Source organism: Humulus lupulus, chromosome 4 (genome assembly GCF_963169125.1).
Source record: "Humulus lupulus chromosome 4, drHumLupu1.1, whole genome shotgun sequence".
Taxonomy (NCBI): Eukaryota; Viridiplantae; Streptophyta; class Magnoliopsida; order Rosales; family Cannabaceae; genus Humulus; species Humulus lupulus.
Genome location: NC_084796.1, coordinates 18,327,758 through 18,347,468, shown reverse-complemented (window position 1 = coordinate 18,347,468; position 19,711 = coordinate 18,327,758). Strand labels below are relative to the sequence as shown.

General features: G+C 34.9%; 2 protein-coding genes, 1 long non-coding RNA gene and 1 pseudogene across 3 annotated transcripts; 3 read left to right on the top strand and 1 right to left on the bottom strand.

The window, feature by feature from the left end:
- Positions 1–342: 342 nt before the first annotated feature.
- LOC133828851 (uncharacterized) lies at positions 343–1,752 on the top strand. The gene is made up of 2 exons (XR_009891345.1): positions 343–915; positions 1,079–1,752. It is a non-coding gene; the product is annotated as an uncharacterized LOC133828851 (long non-coding RNA).
- Positions 1,753–1,948: 196 nt separating this feature from the next.
- Positions 1,949–4,979, bottom strand: LOC133830099 (pentatricopeptide repeat-containing protein At4g22760). The gene is made up of 2 exons (XM_062260011.1): positions 2,982–4,979; positions 1,949–2,384 (listed from the first exon to the last, which is right to left on the bottom strand). The coding sequence occupies exon 1, from the start codon at positions 4,803–4,805 to the stop codon at positions 3,084–3,086; it is 1,722 nt and encodes a 573-aa protein (XP_062115995.1). The 5' UTR covers positions 4,806–4,979; the 3' UTR covers positions 1,949–2,384; positions 2,982–3,083.
- A 7,431-nt stretch (positions 4,980–12,410) lies between these two features.
- LOC133830098 (protein ALP1-like) lies at positions 12,411–15,391 on the top strand (annotated as a pseudogene).
- Positions 15,392–17,567: 2,176 nt separating this feature from the next.
- On the top strand, positions 17,568–19,502 carry LOC133830100 (transcription termination factor MTERF15, mitochondrial-like). The gene has a single exon (XM_062260012.1). It carries the CDS (start codon positions 17,733–17,735, stop codon positions 19,101–19,103), a length of 1,371 nt encoding a protein of 456 aa, XP_062115996.1. The 5' UTR covers positions 17,568–17,732; the 3' UTR covers positions 19,104–19,502.
- The last annotated feature ends 209 nt before the right edge of the window (positions 19,503–19,711 follow it).

Sequence of the window (19,711 nt, the reverse complement as noted above, 5' to 3'; positions counted from 1 at the left end):
TTGCCGCCTAGGTCGGCTTTTGTATACATTTTTGGGTTTGTAACCGTTTTAAACTATGTTGGGATCCCATGTATTGAAGTCAAACTCTTTTAATGAAATGGTTGGCTTTTGACTGAAATTTTTGGTATCTAAACCTGTGGTTAGTTTTAATTACACGATTTAAGCCCAAATGATTCGTTTAGCGAGTTAAGCACTATTTAAATTACACAGTGTAACGGTCTTGGATTACGATGACATTACAACTAGTGTGTAATTTATATGTCTATGTATTAATGGATTTTTTATTTATTGATGATAGGATTCTAACTGTTTCCTTATATTTGTCGACCTGGCGTTGGTGATTGAAGTGTTTTTAAAAAAGCTTGAAGTCTTGGAACCCTACTCAAATAGAAAATTGTAATTAATTCTTTGGGGTTTTATTTTTCATTAATAATTTTGGCATGACATACATCTACATTTTAAGGATTATATATTTGAATTTCCACATTAGTTGTTTGATACAATGTTTCACTGAGTTGACTAAGTATATTTTTTGTTTAATAAAAAATTTAAGATTGGTTGGTTTGGTTTTGTTTGGTCCCATTATATTTTTTTGTTGGGTAATTTAATGGAGCGGGTGTATTGTTGATTTCATTTGTCCACGACACTATTGGTGTATTTTAGTGTTTGTCTTTGAATATTCTGATGATGATTGTGGCTATATTTTCTTAGTATGTCGACTAATTTTTTTTGGTTTTTTTTCCTTTTAGATATCAAGAGTGGTGAGAATGTTGGTGTTTTGTTTTATATTTTGCTGGTGGTTCGTTGTCTTTATTTTGTGGCAACCATTACGCACTGTTAAGATTGTAGTAGCTTTGTGTTGGAACACAGTTATCTTCATCTAATTCTAGTCACCCATTAGTTTTTCTAAAACTGGTAAAAGTTGATGGTTAAATTGTATATTCTTATTAGACTGCAGTAATTTCTTCATTGTTTTTGTTAAAAAAATTAGTTGATCTATTTATCTTAGTTTTCTTTTAAAATATTGAAGCTATTTTGTGAAGATATCCATATTAAAATAATAGCATGTACTGTGTAGGATTCAATAGATGAAAAGATTTTTGGAGAAATTGTTGAGGCATTCATGAGGCGTTCTGAAGAATTTCATCCTACTATTTAGCACGAGGCAACTCAATTACGCGAGAAGGAAACTAGCTTGTAGCTTGGGGTGCAGAGAAAGAAAAGTCGTTTGAATAGTTTTGGCAGGAGTGGAAGTTGTAGAAGTAGAGTTGGTGGTTTGAATGGTATGATCGGAAAGGGAAATTGCATGGATGGCAGCCTTAATGTTTGAATATCTTATGTTTGAAGACTCGAATCCAGTGTGGTCTAACTTGATTGTGGAGGTTTTTCCCTCAATTACAAACGCAAGCAAGTTTGGGGATTTATTGAATCGAAACCGTTTGCTGGCACAATGTTAGGGTCATGAGCTTGGCAAAGATATTCTTGTAACATTAGACATGCTTAATAATGAAGAATGACTGGAAGTTGAATCTACTCTAGTGTTGGGAATGGAAGGAGAGAAGCAATGATGATGCTGTTAGGGTGATAGTATTAGATAGAAATAGTAGTGGCAATGATCAAGTAATAATATTGCATTTTCATGATGAGAGAATGTTGTATCCTGAGCTTGGTGGATGTCATTTGATTCAGAATTGTTTGACCTTGTACAACACGAACATGGTTATTAATTATTATTTTATCCTTAAAAAATAATTTTGCACTTTTTATATATTTTTATGCTTCTGTTTTTAATTTATGATATTAATTAACAGAAAAAATAATTATTTAAAAAAAAATGTGAAGAACATGGATTTGAATTAAAGGGAAAAAAATCTATAATAATTAATCAATCATATATAATCTATAAATCAAATCGAAAATTATGTAATTATGTATTTTTTTTAATATAAATTTAGCTTGCCATATCAACAATATTTTTTGTTCAATAATAATTTTTGTTTTGATAAGATTTTTTTTAAAAATAATTATGGATACACATCATGCTGGATAATATAACCAAAAAACAAAAACTATCCTTCCTGGTACTACTAAGGGAAACATAACTGCATCACCTCCTTACAGTAAGGATAGTACACACCATTAACTTGAGCTCTCAAAAATATAATTCCCTTTCCCTAGACTTTAAACAAAATCTTGTCAGCAATATACAAGCCCATGCAGCCGTACACACCATATTGACACCCTAACTAACTTCTACGACCCCTAGCCTCAATAGAATAGACCGCTTCTTCTTGTGTTCCAATGCAGCAACCATTATAGAATCTCTTAATTTGGAATGTAACTATATTCACAGCAACTCCTGGCCGCTCGTTATGGGAGTGAAACTGGAACAAATAAGAAACACACTTGTCATCGTTAGGATAAGATGAATTGTATATTTTAAAAATATGACAAAACACCTAATTCTAATATAACAATTGAAAAATATACATTTGCAAGTGTAGTAGCAAATGATAAGGAAAACCAAACTAGCAAATTAGGCACTAACAGATTTGGCAATTACTCTATCCAAATTCCCACTTCTCAACAGCAAAGCCAAGGACAATCACAAATTCGAATACAAAAGCAATGGAAATTCCCTCTGATTTCTCTTTTCCAGAAAAACAAAAATTTCTATCAAATGAGAAGGAACAACTCAAAGATTGCCATTTCTAAAAGCTTTTGAGAGCATTGAAAGAGCCAAAAAGGCAAACTGTTCATATTCTACGCAAGCTGATTAACCGTAGGACCAAAAATGCAATAAAAGCTTAAAAGCACAAATCCCATATAGATAGGAAAAGAGAAAAAGAGAATTACAATTTCTGATTTTGCTTCTATTTCAATTAAGTAAATGGATCAGATAAAACTAAAAACATGAACAAATTGTTTAAACGTATAACTATCATTTGACTATAGTTACTAACTGAATAGAGCAAACAAACCTGGCCACCATGATTCCAAGTCTTCAATCAAGCCATATCAATTGGAGCTATTTTACTGTCTTCTCTTGGTCCAAGCCTGATCTTCCAACTCTAAAAAAAAATTCAACATGATTCCACCCAGCTGCACCCAGGAATCTTGATGTCAACAACATTTCTCAATCTCCCAGCATCATCCCACCTCTCAGCCGAGGCATAGATGTTGGCAAGGAGAGAAGAATAGCCTGTCTTCTCAGGCTGTAACTTGAAGCAATTCCTAGCTGCAATCTCCCCAAGCTCAACATTGTTGTGTATTCTGCACGCGAGAAGCAATGCTCCCCAAACCCCAGCATGAGGCTGCATTGGCATAGTCTTTATCAACTCATGAGCTTCTTCCAATAGTCCTCCCCTGCCTAAAAGATCAACCATGATCCCATAATGATCGACCGAAGGTAATAGCCCTAGGTCCTTCATGGAGTTGAAACACTTGTAGCCTTCTTCAACCAAGCCAGCATGGTTATAAGCAGATAGGAGGCCCTTGTATGTGACTAAATTGGGCCAAATACGCTCGTTTTTCATCTCTTCAAACAACTCAATTGCATCGATTGCCTTACCATTTACAGCACAACCTGAGATCATTGCAGAATAAGCAACCAAATCTTTCTTTCTTAAACCACGAAATAGCTCATATGCTTTATCAATGTTTCCACACTTAGCATACAAGTCGATAAAAGAATTGGCCAAATGATCATCCAATTGAATTCCATGTTTCTTCATGTATGACTCAATCCATAGCCCAAATTCCAGATACCCAAGCTGTGAACAAGCAGATATAACACTAGTCAAAGTCATCTCATCTGGCTGAATGTTGATATCAATTTTAATCATATGATTAAACAGCTCGAGGGCCTCCTTTGGTTGGTTGTTTTGTTCATAGCATGCTATCATAGCATTATACCCAAGAAGCTCTTTGCTGTTCATCTGATCAAAGAGTAGACGAGCAGAGACAACGTCTCCACGTTTCGAATACCCAGAAATCATGGTAATCCAAGAAACCTTATTTCTTACAGGCATTGCGTCAAAATTGCTTCGTGCTAACTCCATGCTCCCACAACTCACAAAACCACTTAACACAGCATTCCAAGAAGCCAAATTTCTCTCAGGCATCTGTTTAAACAAAGAAATGGCCTTATCCATATCTCCTATTCTTGCATAACCTGATATCATCGAATTCCAGGAAACAACATCCTTATTAGGAATGTCAACAAACACCCTCTGAGCCTCTTCCAAATTCCCAAACTTCAAATACCCAGATAAGATAGCATTCCACGAAACCACATTCCGTTCCGGCATTTCATCGAACACCTTTCGTGCACACTCCATATCACCCAATTTTGAGTAAAAATCAAGAACAGCAGTCTCCACATAAACAGAGCCACAAAACCCATACTTGTAAACATGTGAATGAATTGAATAACCACCCAATCTATGTCCAATCTTGGCGCAAGCCTTCAAAGAAGAGGAAATGGCAAAAGAGCTTGGACAGAGACCAAGTCTAAGCATGTGAACATAAAGAGACAATGCAGTGTTGAATTGGCGATGATGGGAGAAGAACCTAACAGCAAAACTCCATAAACGGGCATCTGGGTTTTGCAAATGGTAAAGGACTCTGGTGATGTATTGAGCTATATTCCAAGAATACCGAGTTGTGAAGAGGAGAAGTTGATGAGCCAAAAGGGTCTCAAGTTGGCTAAGACCATTGGTGATTATGGGTGAGTGAATTTGTCTAAGTTTGTCAATAGTTCGAGAACTAGTTAGCAAGAAGGTAAGCTTCTGGACCATTACCATGGGATGAACAGTTCTTTAGCTGCATTCATTCACCATTGTTATATCACAATTGATCTTTATTTAACCCAACAAACCTAAATTGGATGTTATTTGTATTGTATAGCTATTTTCAAGTTCAACTGATAACTATTATTATCGGAATTGCAAGCCAGTCCAAATCTATAATAATTTTTGCTTTTGTTTTTACGGTGTTTGGATAAAAGGTAAAAAGTTTTTCTTTTTTTTAATTTTAACAAAATTTGGAGAAGTTAGGTAGGGAAATTTGACATTTTATGCTAAAATTAAACACATATTATTTAATTATACTACCTAATTATATATTTTTTAACTATTCTTTTAATTCTTTTTCATCCCAAAAATACTTTTCTTCTAAACTCAAAAAAAGTCACCTCCATTTCTCTCTCTCTCCCTCTCGCTCTCTCTCTCAGACAAAAAAAAACCACCACGGCTTGTAGTCAGCCGGACCTCCACCCACTACGACCTTAGCCAGACCTCAGCCGGACCTCCCACGCACTCAACCGACCTCCACATTCATTTTTCTCACCCAAAAGCAATGGGTAAGTGTTTTTTATGCAAAATATTGTTGGCTTTTGTTATATTTAGTGTAGGTTGTATGGATCTGCACATTGTTGGTTGTATTTTATCCATTTTGTGTTCTGAAATGAAAGTAGACTATGCTCCGTTTTCTGCGTTTTTTTCTGGGTTTTTCGTTTTTTTGCGATTTTTGAACGATAAATTGCGATTTTGTGCGATTTCTACCAAAGTCAGAGGTTAAGGATGAAACTATGCGACATTTGAACGATGTCATTGCGATTTTGTGCGATGTTATATGTGTGGCAAAAACTAAGTATTTTAGGGCGATTTTAGGGCGATTTGTGGGCGACTTTATCTGTGTGCGATACTTGTGCGATGCCTGTGCGATATCATTGCGATTTTGTTTGTATTAATTTTGTCCAATCAGAATCACATTGTGTATTCAATTCTGCTGTCGAGGGGCCACCGCTCATCTTTAGGCCTGTGATCAAACCGAACTCAGACCTCCCAAATCTGGCTTCCGTTTTACCCACGTAAAACCACACTTTATCGTTTTTAACTTCACTGACTTTCTTTTTCCTCAATAACAGTTGATGCACAATCACCCCGGAGAATTGAAGAACACTGGCATTCCAAAAAGATTCGAAAGGACTTTCCTTCACCTTATCGGTCAACTTAAAGGCTTCGAACTTATCCTTGATAGCAGTGAAGTACCCGTTCCCTCTGTAGCTGATACGCCCTGGAAAATGCTCGGACAATGGGAGAACGAGCTCTGGAGCCATCTGCATTTTTAAAAATAGAAATTATTATTAGTCGCACAAATGTCGCAAAAGAACTCGCAAAAACTCGCAAAACTACAATTATGAATCGCACAAACATCGCAATGAATCGCAGAAAAAATGTATAAGGTTTTTAAATTAAAATCGCAAAACCTATCCAATATAATCGCACAAACATCGCTAAAACTATGAGTACCTTGACTGTCGCTCAAATAACTCAATATCGCTTAATATCGCAAAACAACACAAATGCCATAAACTATCATTATTTTCCCTAAATAATCGCATAATATCGCCCAAATGTCGTTCAAAAATCGCAAAGCAAACACAAACAACGCCAAGCAACCATACTTGTCATGATAAGTCGCACAAAATCGCACAACATCACTTAATATCGCAAATTTATAAGAAACCAAAGAAAAAGCAATGTCCTGATACCCAGATTCTTCCCCAAACACAAAATAGTAGAAATTATTACTTTTCATTCGCTTAATATCGCAAATTTATAAGAAACCAAAGAAAAAGCAATGTCCCAATACCCAGATTCTTCCCCAAACACAAAATAGTAGAAATCTAGTAATTCCTCCGAGAACCGCACCAGTCTCCGATCACCGCCGCCGCCGCCATTTGAACCCACGAGAACCAAGGTTTGTTTTTTATATTTTTCTTTTAATTTCTCTTTTTAATTCGAACCAAATTGGTGTATTTGAGGTTAGTTTGTTGTTTTAGAACTGAATTCTGTGATTAATGTTTAGATTTCTACTATTTTGTGTTTGGGGAAGAATCTGGGTATCGGGACATTGCTTTTTCTTTGGTTTCTTATAAATTTGTGATATTAAGCGATGTTGTGCGATTTTGTGCGACTTATCATGACAAGTATGGTTGCTTGGCGTTGTTTGTGTTTGCTTTGCAATTTTTGAACGACATTTGGGTGATATTGTGCGATTATTTAGGGAAAATAATGATAGTTTATGGCATTTGTATTGTTTTGCGATATTGAGCGATGTTGAGCGATATTGAGCTATTTGAGCGACAGTCAAGGTACTCATAGTTTTAGCGATCTTTGTGCGATGTTTGTGCGATTATATTGGATAGGTTTTGCGATTTTAATTTAAAAATCTTATACATTTTTTCTGCGATTCATTGCGATGTTTGTGCGATTCATAATTGTAGTTTTGCGAGTTTTTGCGAGTTCTTTTGCGACATTTGTGCGACTAATAATAATTTCTATTTTTAAAAATGCAGATGGCTCCAGAGCTCGTTCTCCCATTGTCCGAGCATTTTCCAGGGCGTATCAGCTACAGAGGGAACGGGTACTTCACTGCTATAAAGGATAAGTTTGAAGCCTTTAAGTTGACCGATAAGGTGAAGGAAAGTCCATTCGGATCTTTTTGGAATGCCAGTGTTCTTCAATTCTCCGGGGTGATTGTGCATCAACTGTTATTGAGGAAAAAGAAAGTCAGTGAAGTTAAAAACGATGAAGTGCGGTTTTACGTGGGTAAAACGGAAGCCAGATTTGGGAGGTCTGAGTTCGGTTTGATCACAGGCCTAAAGATGAGCGATGGCCCATCGACAGCAGAATTGAATACACAATGTGATTCTGATTGGACAAAATTAATACAGACAAAATCGCAATAATATCGCACAGGCATCGCACAAGTATCGCACACAGATAAAGTCGCCCACAAATCGCCCAAAAATACTTAGTTTTTGCCACACATATAACATCGCACAAAATCGCAATGACATCGTTCAAATGTCGCATAGTTTCATCCCTAACCTCTGACTTTGGTAGAAATCGCACAAAATCGCAATTTATCGTTCAAAAATCACAAAAAAACGAAAAACCCAGAAAAAACGCAGAAAACGGAGCATAGTCTACTTTCATTTCAGAACACAAAATGGATAAAATACAGCCAACAATGTGCAGATCCATACAACTTACACTAAATATAACAAAAGCCAACAATATTTTGCATAAAAAACACTTACACATTGCTTTTGGGTGAGAAAAATGAATGTGGAGGTCGGTTGAGTGTGTGGGAGGTCCGGCTAAGGTCTGGCTGAGGTCGTGGTGGGTGGAGGTCCGGCTGACTGCAAGCCGTGGTGGTTTTTTTTGGTCTGAGAGAGAGAGCGAGAGAGAGAGAGAGAGAGAGAGAAATGAAGGTGACTTTTTTTGGGTTTAGAAGAAGGGTATTTTTGGGATGAAAAAGAATTAAAAAAATAGTTAAACAATATATAATTAGGTAGTATAGTTAAACACCATGTGTTTAATTTTAGCATAAAATGTCAAATTTTCCGTTAGGAATAAGAGCTTCTTTTTAAAACAACTTTTTGAAAATGTGTTATTTAAATTTAATAATTTTATTATTTCTAATTTACTCGTAATTTTTTTAAAAATAATATTCAATAATCTTAAAAAGAACTTTCCATTAAAAAAATATCTTCATATAATAGTTATCCAAACTATAAAAAAAAAAAAAACTAAAACCTCACTTATCTTATACTTTTAGCTATAAGCAGAATGAGAAGCTTTGCCATGTGAAGAGACCGAAGAGACCGAAGAATTAAAGGAAAATCATAAACAGTATAGCTTTTGTTTGAAATTTATATTATAGGATATAAAAAAAACATTAAATCATTCATATATTTTTAGTAATTACAATAGACATAAAATAGGAAATATATAAATTTTATTACAATAAAAAACATTTCTTATTTGAAAGAATTCCCGAAAAAGTATATAGATATTTACTTCTTCAAAATTGTTTTTTTTTTGTGGTAATTAAAAATAATTTTTTAATTCATTAAACATAGTTGAAAATTTATCTAAATCCTCAAAAAAAAAATCTTTTATTTTGAAAGACCTTACAAAGCTATGTAAAAGTGCCAGTTTGGTTGATGGTAATGGGCCACAAAGGAAAAGAATGGAATGTTAATGGGCCAGATTCTTTTGTTTGGTTGGAAATAACAAGTTTGGAAAAGAATTCCATTGTAATGCTTATTCCCCCAAACTAACGGAATAACTTTTCCACTTTTGAGTTAGTGGAATTATAATTCCATTCCACTGCTTACCTTTCCTTACCCTAATTACCCTTATTTTTTCATTATTCACAAATCGACAAAAATGGTTCTCTCTTCCACTCTAGCCATGGAGATCTTCCTCACTCATTTTTGAGATTAGGTCTCTGAGGTTAGCTTAGCCGCATTTTTGGTTCCGCAGTTCGTCGCCATTGCCGCTAAGCTCTGCCCATTGCGAATCAGGTTGGCTATGCCTTTTTCTCTCTAGCTTTTATTTAACAGTTTCTGCAATTTCTGCCATTTTTGTATCAAAATTGGTTTTAGGTCACATTATTCTTCCATGCTTAGTTTCTCTCACTCTCAAATCAATATCAATTTAGGATTGATTTTGTGTCTAACATTACTTCTTAATACATATATAAACCTTGCCTATTATTTGTTCAGCCAAATAATTTGTAAATTGACGTTTGGAACGTACTCATAAACCAACTGAAACTTCCTTAGCATTGTCTTCTCTTCTTTCAGTACTCCTATACAAATAGTTGTTGTATATACACTTATTTGTATGGGTATATTGATCATTATCATATAGTATATTTATATGTATGAGTGAGGTACCTTTTTGTGATGTTGTAGAGGGGTGATTGGCGTTTTCTTAGAGCTGGGAGTAGCTTTTATATGAAAAGGTAGAACAAGAAGGCAACCAAAAACACAATCAAAATGCCAATACCGATTCCTCCCCATAAATGCATCTTATTACCATCATCAGAATTATCAGTTGTTGCTGATGAAGTATACATTTTCACTCTGTCACCAAGTAATCTTGCATTAATACCCTTTTCTCACCTAAGTAAATATTAGTTTTATTTGTATTGAAGATATAGCATGCGGATTCCACACTCTTTCACTCTGTACTTGCCAACATTAAAAAGTTCTTCCCAATCATTTTGTTCAAGGTAAAACTCAAATGAAACCTCCGTTGCATCAACACAGTCACTGTAGTCCTCATCAATATACCCCAAAAACATGTGATCTGAACTCAGAAATTTCATTTCTAATTCATCCCCTTTAGCCTTTTGTAGCCTCTGAGAGCTCCAACTCCATCTACGGCTTTCGCCATTGCCGGTTTTGAAAACGTATTCGCAGCGACAATTCAAACGGTTAAGATCAAAACAATAGTGCTTAAACTCAACAACAATGCAAAAGGCAAAGCCTAAGAAATCTGCACCATGCCAATCCGAAAAAAGATTAATATTTATTGAAGACCCCTCAGTTTGCTCATAGAACCATCCTATAATTTTATTTCTTGGACAACATAAATGGAACTTAGGCCAAATTGATTCCTGCATCATCACAAGAAAGAGACATGATTATTTCTAATGTGAAGTACTAATAACATGAAAGACACACATATAGGTATATACCTCTATTGATTCTCCACTTGTTAGAGCCAAATAAGTTGCCTCTTTCATGAAAAACATATAAATGATCAGGTTGTGTATATAAATTAGAGCTGTAAATACAAGTTGGGCTTTCGAGCACGGCACGAAACCGGCACGTGCACGACACGGCACGAAAAAATATGGGCCTGGGCCAGGCACGACACGAATTTAAATTTGGCACGGCACGGCACGGCACGACGTGGGCCTGAGCACGACACGACAAGCCCGAAGGCACGACACGAAAGCACGAACAAACTAGCCTGAAAGCACGACATGATAAAAAACCCGATATTTTGATATTAATAATCATAATAAATTTTTATTTGTCAATCATTAATAAATTAAAATGATAATAGAAGTCTTATTTTTCTCAATGTTTATATTTTTATAATTATATTAATTTATTTTAAGATTTGTGAGTTAAATTTAGCATTTATTAGTAGGTATTAAAATTCTAATAATTATCTTTGATATAATTTTGTGTAAAATATTGTTAAAAAGTATATAAAAATATCTAAAATTATAATTTAGACAAACTAATGTATTTTGTTTGGTGGTAAATCCATTGATGGTTAAGGAGGAGGTAAAGGGTACAATTCTCCATCCTTATATTTTTTGGCAAAAATAAAGTGGGCCTAAAAGTGGGCCCAAATTTGGGCCCGAATAAAGAAAGTGGGCCGGCCCGACACGGCACGACATGGGCGGGGCCCATGGGCCGTGCTGGGCCTACTCTTTCAAAAATGGCCCGGCCCAGCCCGACACGAATTAAATACGGGCCCGGCCCGGCCCGAATTTACCGGAGGCACGAAAATGTGGGGCGGACCGGCCCACATTTACAGCTCTAATAAATGATCAGGTTGTGTATATATTAAAAATGAAATGGTTAGTGGTCTCAAGTCACTACATTTGCTTTTGGCGTAAACAAGGGAGTTTTGGAGATTTATGAATATATATATATTATATGTGTGTGCAAAACTCACTACTATCTGTATTTTATATTTGGATCACCCAGGCCATTGTAACCCTTCTTTTTTTTATCACAACAATGTTCTTCATTTGAAAGAGTCCAAATATCAACAGCATCTTAATTGAGACTTTTCAAATGAGGTCATCTTGTATAAAAAATAAACAGAACACCTAGCTTGCTGTAATTATATTGGGTAATTACACTAAAAGTGCTCTCTTTGATTTATAATTCATCTTTTTTACTTTTTTGGTTCAATTTTATAGATGAGCTTGTACTGATACTAGTTTTTACTCCTTGGTAAGTTTAGCAATTAGTTTAAAGATATAGTTGAAAATGTAGCTAAATTATGTATTTTTCTTTGCTTTCTGAATTAATACAATTTACAAAGGTTGCTTTGAGGCTTCCCACTTAATTATTTTCTTTTTTTGTCTATGCTTTGTCCATTTGCATTGGTATTATTCTACTCCTATCCGATATCTGAATTTGATGAGTATAACTTTATTTTTTTAGGAGCTAAAGCTAGTCTTCACAACATATAAATACTGACAGGTCTCATGTCACTCATTGATCCACATGAATCTAGCATTGGTATGGAAGATAAACCGTAGATCCAATCAGATAATTTCAATAGGCTGTTATGACTAAGATCTATTTCAATCTTAAAATGAAAACCAACTGAGGACACAACTGGTAAACTTTCTAGTTTTGAACATTTAGAAAGGCTTAGCCATTCAATGCCACTCATATTGAAAATGGTGTTTGGAACAAACTCAAGATTCTTACAGTCCCTTAAAAATAGCCAACGAAGCCCAATTAGTTTCTCAATTGATGAATGCAACTTGATAATCCCTGTTCCATCTAAAGAGAGATCCTTCAAACACTCCATTGGCTCAGCTGCTATAATTTGACCTGTGTATAGAAAAAAAACAAAAGCAGCTTCAGAAATTTCACATGGGACTTAGCAATATCATCACATTTTCTTGGGTTTTTGTAACAATATAGCTAAGTCCCATATTTGGCAATTTTTAATCCATGTGAAAAATTTCTTATGGGACATTTTCTTAGGTTAAGCTTAAGTATTTATGTTGCTAGAATAACTGATTGTTAGATTAAAAATTTTATTTGCTTGATTATATTCATTGTAGGATAATGGTTCGTTTAACTGTCAGTGAGAGACAAATTTTGAGAAAGAAGAAGATCATGGCTCTTTATTTGCATTGGATGAATGTGTTGCGTGTAGTGCAGTGGTTTTTCAAATTATGGGAAAAAATTATTGTACATGGTATTGAATCAAGCTCTTTGGGAAGACAATTATACATACTTGATGTTTTTGTCAATAGGAAAATTGTGTATCAAATAGCTTATGAGAGTGATGTTATTTGTTTTGATCAACTTAGGATGAATAGGAAAGCATTTAGCAATTTATGCATAATGCTTGAAACTAGGGGTGGGTTAAAAGCATCTAAATACTTCCAAGTAGATGAGCAAGTGGCCATGTTTTTACATGTAATTGCTCATCATGTGAAAAATAGAGTCATTAGATTTCGATTTATGAGATCTGGTGAGACTATTAGCAAGTTTTTTCACAATGTGTTACATTCAATCATTCGACTACATGGAGCGTTATTGAAAAGACCTGAACCGGTTGTTGAAAACTCAACAGATGAAAGGTGGAAATGGTTCAAGGTATGTTATATATTACTTGAATTAAAAATCACAACAAATTTTTATTTGTTTGAAATACTAATAAAAAAAGTTTGTTTATTATGTGGTAGAATTGCTTAGGGGCACTAGATGGAACTCATATTAGAGTGAGAGTACCTATGGCTGATAAACCAAAATATCGTACTCGAAAATGTGAAATAGCTACAAATGTCTTAGGTGTATGCTCCCAAGACATGCAATTCATATATGTGTTACCTGGATGGGAAGGCTCTGCAGCAGATGGTAGAGTTTTACGTGATGCCATACGTAGAACAAATAGTTTGTGTGTTCAAAATGGTATGCTTTGTGTTTTAGATTATACATTTTTTTTTGGATAAGTAAGTCATTTAGGAGACAACTTAATCCTTATCTTTATTTTATTTTAGGTCATTATTACCTTGTAGATGGTGGATATACTAATTGTAAGGGATTTCTTGCTCCATATCGAGGCCAACGCTATCACCTCAACCAATGGGAAGATGGGAATCCTCCCAGAAATCCACAAGAGTTTTTTAATATGAAGCACTGATCTGCTAGGAATGTCATTGAGAGATGTTTTGGTGCAATTAAGAATCGATGGGCAATTCTTAGGAGTCCATCATTCTATCCAATAAAGACTCAAAACCGAATCATTTTAGCATGTTGTTTGCTTCACAATTTTATTAGGAGAGAAATGCCTACTGATAATACTGATATGCATCCAGAGAATGAGAGTGATAGTGGAGACGAAGAAGATAGCATGGATGTTGATGGATCCATAAGAAGTATTGAAGCTTCTGAAGGGTGGACAACATTTAGAAATCATTTAGCACTTGAGATGTATAACGAATGGAGAGAACATAGGAGAGCAAGCTAGTTTTTTTTATTTCTTAGATTAAATGCACAATGATTGTCTAGGTTTCTAAATTTGGTTTCACTTGGCTATGCCAATTCATTTGACTGTTTGTGTAATTGACCACCTGAAAAACTTATATCACTTGCTTTGAAATGGAAAATTTATCTTTAAATTTATGTTTTGTTATTGGTGTGTATATCCATTCACTTTTATTTCTTTATTGCTGGCTGTTTGTTTCTTTTTCATTCAACTACAATATTTCAGCTTTAGTTTTTAGTTTTACAGTATTTTGATACCTTATTTCAGCATGGAGACTTCAAAAGGAAGAGGTCTAGGACAAAATAAAAGATTTTGGAGCGAAGATGAAGACAAACACTTGATTGAAGCACTTATGGAACTGAATAATGAAGGGAAGTTTAAAGCTGAAGGAAATTTCAGGCCAGGTCATCTTAGAGCTCTTGAGATGAAATTAAAGGAGTGGATGCCTGCATGTGATATACAAGCTAAGCCACACATTGAGTCTAGAATGAAGACTTTGAAGACTCATTTTCAAGTGGTTCATGAAATGTTGACTGGACCATTTTGTAGCGAATTTGGGTGGGACAACGACAGAAAAACTGTTACTGCAGAAAAGTCAGTGTGGGAAGCATATTTGCAGGTACTCAAATAATAGTATTTGGTCTGCCATTTTGCTTATGATGTTAATGGATCCATAACAAGGATTGTTTGCTTATGATGTTGATGGATCCATAACAAGGATGGTTTGCTTATTTATTTGTATCTGATTTTTTTATTTTGTATAAATGTAGAGTAACAAAGAAGCAGCCCCCTTCAAGATCAAGTCATTCCCTTGGTATGATGACTTATGTATGGTTTTTGGCAAGGATCGTGCAACTGGAAAAAATGTGGAGACTGCAACAGATGTTGTTGAAGAACTTCAAACTGAAGAAGAAAACACTACTCTTGGAGAAGATGATTTCAACTATGCTAACAATGTGGATGAAGTGCCATCTATGTCTGTTTCAGATGCAACAAGAGGTGCTCAATCTCACACTCAATTAGATGGGTCTTCAAAGAAGAAAAGGAAAACTGTAAATCATGAAGACCTTTCAAATACACTCACACAATTAGCTTGTATTATCGCAAGAGAAATTGAAAAAGCTTCTATTCGTTTGAGTAAAGCTATTGGTGAAGACATGAATGAAAAGCATATGCAACTTGGGAAAGAGTTAGAAAGGACCACTACACTTACCACAGCTCAACGTCATAAGGTAGCTCGCATGATTATGCAAGATAATGCTCTGGTTTCTTACTTTTTCAGTGTCCCAGATAATGAGAAGGATGAATGGGTGACACTTCTTCTTGATGACTCTCTCTAAGATCATGTTTAGTCCACTTTGCTCTACTACAATTTGCAGGACAATTTATATTGCCTTTGACATTCAGTAGTATACAAATTATAATCTTTTGGATATGATGTAATGTTTTATGCTCATAATTTTGCAAACTAGATTGTCTTTGAGCATAGATCTGAGTAATTGGACATGAATACTTATACTATTTCTAGTGATATTTCATGTGTATGGACAAAGTTTGATCTCATTAATCAAAAACTCTTTTGATTATTAGAATATAAATATGTTATAATGTTTAGTTTAACATTTTTATGTTATTATATTGTTTTATTTTTAAAAAATATAAAATAGTGTTTAGTGATAATTAAAGTAAATTGCATTTGACATTAAAAAATTACTTCACAAAAATAAATTCTTATTGATAATTTTAATATTTTGTAGTGTTTAAAAGTGGAATTATTATGCTTAAAAAAAGTAGGATTATTAAATATTATTTTGTAAAAAAAGAATATGAAAAAAAAAAGTAATGTCATTGTTGGTAAATCTATATATATATTTAGTATGTTTATTTTAATTTATTAATCATATTTTAAGTACTTTTGGTATTTTTGTCCAAAATAAATTTATTCCATTCCATAGTCAACCAAACATAAGAATATGTATTCAATCATTGATTCCATTATTTTAACCAAACAACATAATCGCATTACCTTTCTTATTCTATTCTATTACTATTCCTATTCCATTATTTTCATTACCTCCAAACAAATGCCATTTGTCCATAGCTTTTTTTTTTTTTTTTTGTAAGCATTATCAAAATTAAATTGTAAATAAATTAAGAGTGAAAAAATAAATAAATAAAAACACTAGAAAACAAGGAAAGAAAATTGGACGGGTCGGGCTTGGATGAAAACTAATAAACCGTAACAATTCAAAAACATTAATCAGTCAAATATTTTATCTACACAAAAATGATTAGATAAAGACAAAATAGTTTGCATATAATGCCTTAGTATATTAGTAAGACATCTATATAAATCTTTATATTATGAGAATTCTTTTACAGGATTCATTTAAGCCTTAACACTAAGAGCCAGTAGGTCTTAAAATGAATTCCTTGTAAAAGAATTGTGCTGTATATATATAACACAGTTGCTGTACATATCAAACTGTATATAGTATATAGATCACATCAAATTTTTTTAATGAAATCATGGATGCATAATACATATACAAACTAGATCAAACATGTGTAGATATAAATAACATGAATGCATTAAAAAAAATAAGTCACTGACCTGCACTGCCGTGGACTCGCGGAGAAGAAGATAAAGGGATGGAGGATGAGCTATTACAGTCGGCACCGAGCTGCACACAGAACTCATCCAAAACTGAAAAATACACACATCAAAACAGATTACGCAAATCAAATGTATATAATATCAACACACACACACACACATATATATATATATAGCGCACATATATATTATATTGGAGGTTCGAAGGTCCGAAGAAAACATACTCTTATCTTGCAGCTCCTACACAACCGGAGGTCCGAAGCTCTGCCGTGTCGGCACTGCCGTGGCCCATGGAGAAGAGTAGAGTAGTCTGCCATGGAGAAGATAGTCACACACACACACACACATATATATATATATATATAACAAAGTGGTTGGAATGGAAGATAAGTCACAAAACAAACCTGTGACGTATGGAGGAGTGGTGGTCGGCGGCGTGAAGAATATGGAGCCTTTGGTAGTCGGCGGCGGAAACTTTGGTGGAGTTTGAAGCCCAAAAAATTGTCAAGAATGAGCAATATGGTGGCTGGCCTGACTGTGTGTGGGCAGCGGCAACTACCAGCTACGGTTGTGCTTGTGCTGTTGGTGTTTTAGTGAAAGAGAGAGCCGTTGTGTCAGTCTTGTGTTTTAGGGTATATATATGATGTTAAAAGCTTTTTTAGGATCAGGGCATATACATAATAAAAAAAAAATTAAAAAAAAAAATACGGGCTGGGTTGGGCCGGTTTATACCGGTTTGGTTCGGCCGGGTTGTTCGGCCCAGTGAACATTCTGTGGAGCCCTAGTCAGGGTCAGTCTTTCGTCTAAAGTCTAAAACCTAAAGTTACCGTGTTACGATATATTTCTCTTGTTCTCCGAGTCAGTAGACACCACTACACAATGCAGAGCCAGAGAGAGCTAAGCTGAGTGAGTGAGGCGCATCAAGTACAAAAAAGGTTAGTCTTAGATACTACTACTACTTGGTTCAAGCTTTTCTCCATACAATTGCAATGCTTCGTTTAATTTGCAAAAGACTATCGCTTGTAAAGGCCAGTGCTTCACCCTTTAGCCATGGCTTCTCTTTATCCAATTCTTTTATCAGACCCATGTCAGAATTGTCTAGTTCCATTGATCGACAAAGTTTTACGGTTTCTTACCTCCAAAATTCATGTGGGTTTTCCCAGAATTCTGCCATTGCAGCATCTAAGAAGCTCTTATTTGAAAACTCTGAACAACCCGATTCAGTATTGGAGCTACTAAGAACTCAAGGGTTAACACAGTCCCAAATTGAAAAGATTATATTCACTCGTCCTCAGTTGCTTGAGGCTAATTTAGAAGATACACTTAGGCCTAAAATGGAGTTTCTTGAGTCCTTGGGGTTTTCTGGTGCTAGCATGGTAAATTTGGTGACTAAAGACCCTCGTGTGCTTGATTGTGATTTAGTTGACTCAGTTCAGTTGTTTAGAGCTCATGGTTTTAGTGATGAGCAAATCAAGGCGCTGACCATGAAGCGTGCTTCATTGCATTTCTACAATGTAAAAAAGACTGTTAAGCCAAAACTTGAGTTTTTTAAATTTATGGGGTTTACAGATGAGGATATTGCCAGAATTGTTTCTTCTGAGCCTTACATTTTAGAAAGGAGCCTGGAAAATCAAATTATTCCTTGTATTGAAGTACTTAAGCGGGTTCTTGGCACAGATGAGAATGTTCGAAAGGTTATAAAAGCTTGCTACTGGATACTTGAATACAATTTGGAAAAGATGCTTGTGCCGAACATATCATTGCTGAAGAGCCATGGTGTTCCTGAGAATCTAATCGTGAAATTGTTCTTAACCCACCCAAGAACACTGCTTTTAAGGTCTCAGAAGTTTACTGAGATTCTTGCTGAAGTTGTGCAGTTAGGTTTTAATCCCAATACTTTGCTCTTTGTTCTGGCCATTCGTTCCATGGCTGTGATGAGTAAGGCGCTGTGGGAGCAAAAAGTGGAAACTTACAAAAGTTTTGGCTTGACTAAAGATCAGGTGTATTTAGCATTCAAATTGCAACCAATGTGTATGCTTACCTCAGAGAAGAAGATCAAGAAAGTGATGCATTTCCTCATTAACAAGCTGAATATGGAAGCTTCTATGATTTGCAGGAATCCAAATCTTTTAATGCTTAGTTTAGAGAAGAGACTTATTCCTCGGAGTTCAGTTCTGCAACTTTTGATAGCATCTGGTTTTTTGAAGGAAGATATCAACATTATCTATTATCTCAGAATGACTGAACAAAAATTTGTGGAGAAGCTGGTGAGGAAGTATAAGCAAGTGCTTCCTAACATTGTTCTGGCACACGAAGGCAAGATTGAATTTCTAGGCTTTCCAGTTATCTTAAAGTCATAACTACTGTAAAGATGAAGGTAGAGTATCAGCCAAGGATACCAGGAGCTAAGATTGAGTTCATTGTCTAGCCTCTGCAGGCTGCTCATCTCATTTTTAGGTGGATAAGTGCAAGTTAACAAGAGAGTTTTTCTAGGAGATAACAATTGTATCACTAAGGTGAGACTTTTACAGAGTGGTTGTTTCTTATAGACTTCTTTGTGCGGTGGTATAGTGGTTAGTCTTGTTAGAAGTGAGTTCTGTTCTGGTGACCATGTTCAAGATTTTAAATTTTGATTGTTCATCATTCTTGCCATCAAAAAGCCTTTCATCTCTATTTTGGGCTGCTTTTTGTGACTGGGGATCTCTTTTGTTTCTCCTCCCATGTAGATCAAATCCAACTATTTCTTGTTTTTTCCTTAATTTTATGAGTCTTCATAAACTTTTTTTCTTAATCCAAAATAAGTATTTGTTTTTAGTAGTGTAGCTATACCGAGTAATCAGATTCCTAGCTAGTGGTTGTTTATCCAACTAGGCTGTGCAGTTGCTTGATCTTTACAGTAAAGTATGCTGAGCTTAACAAGTATGTTTATAGCCCAAAGTTACAATGAGTTATTTTAGGGTCAAGAGGT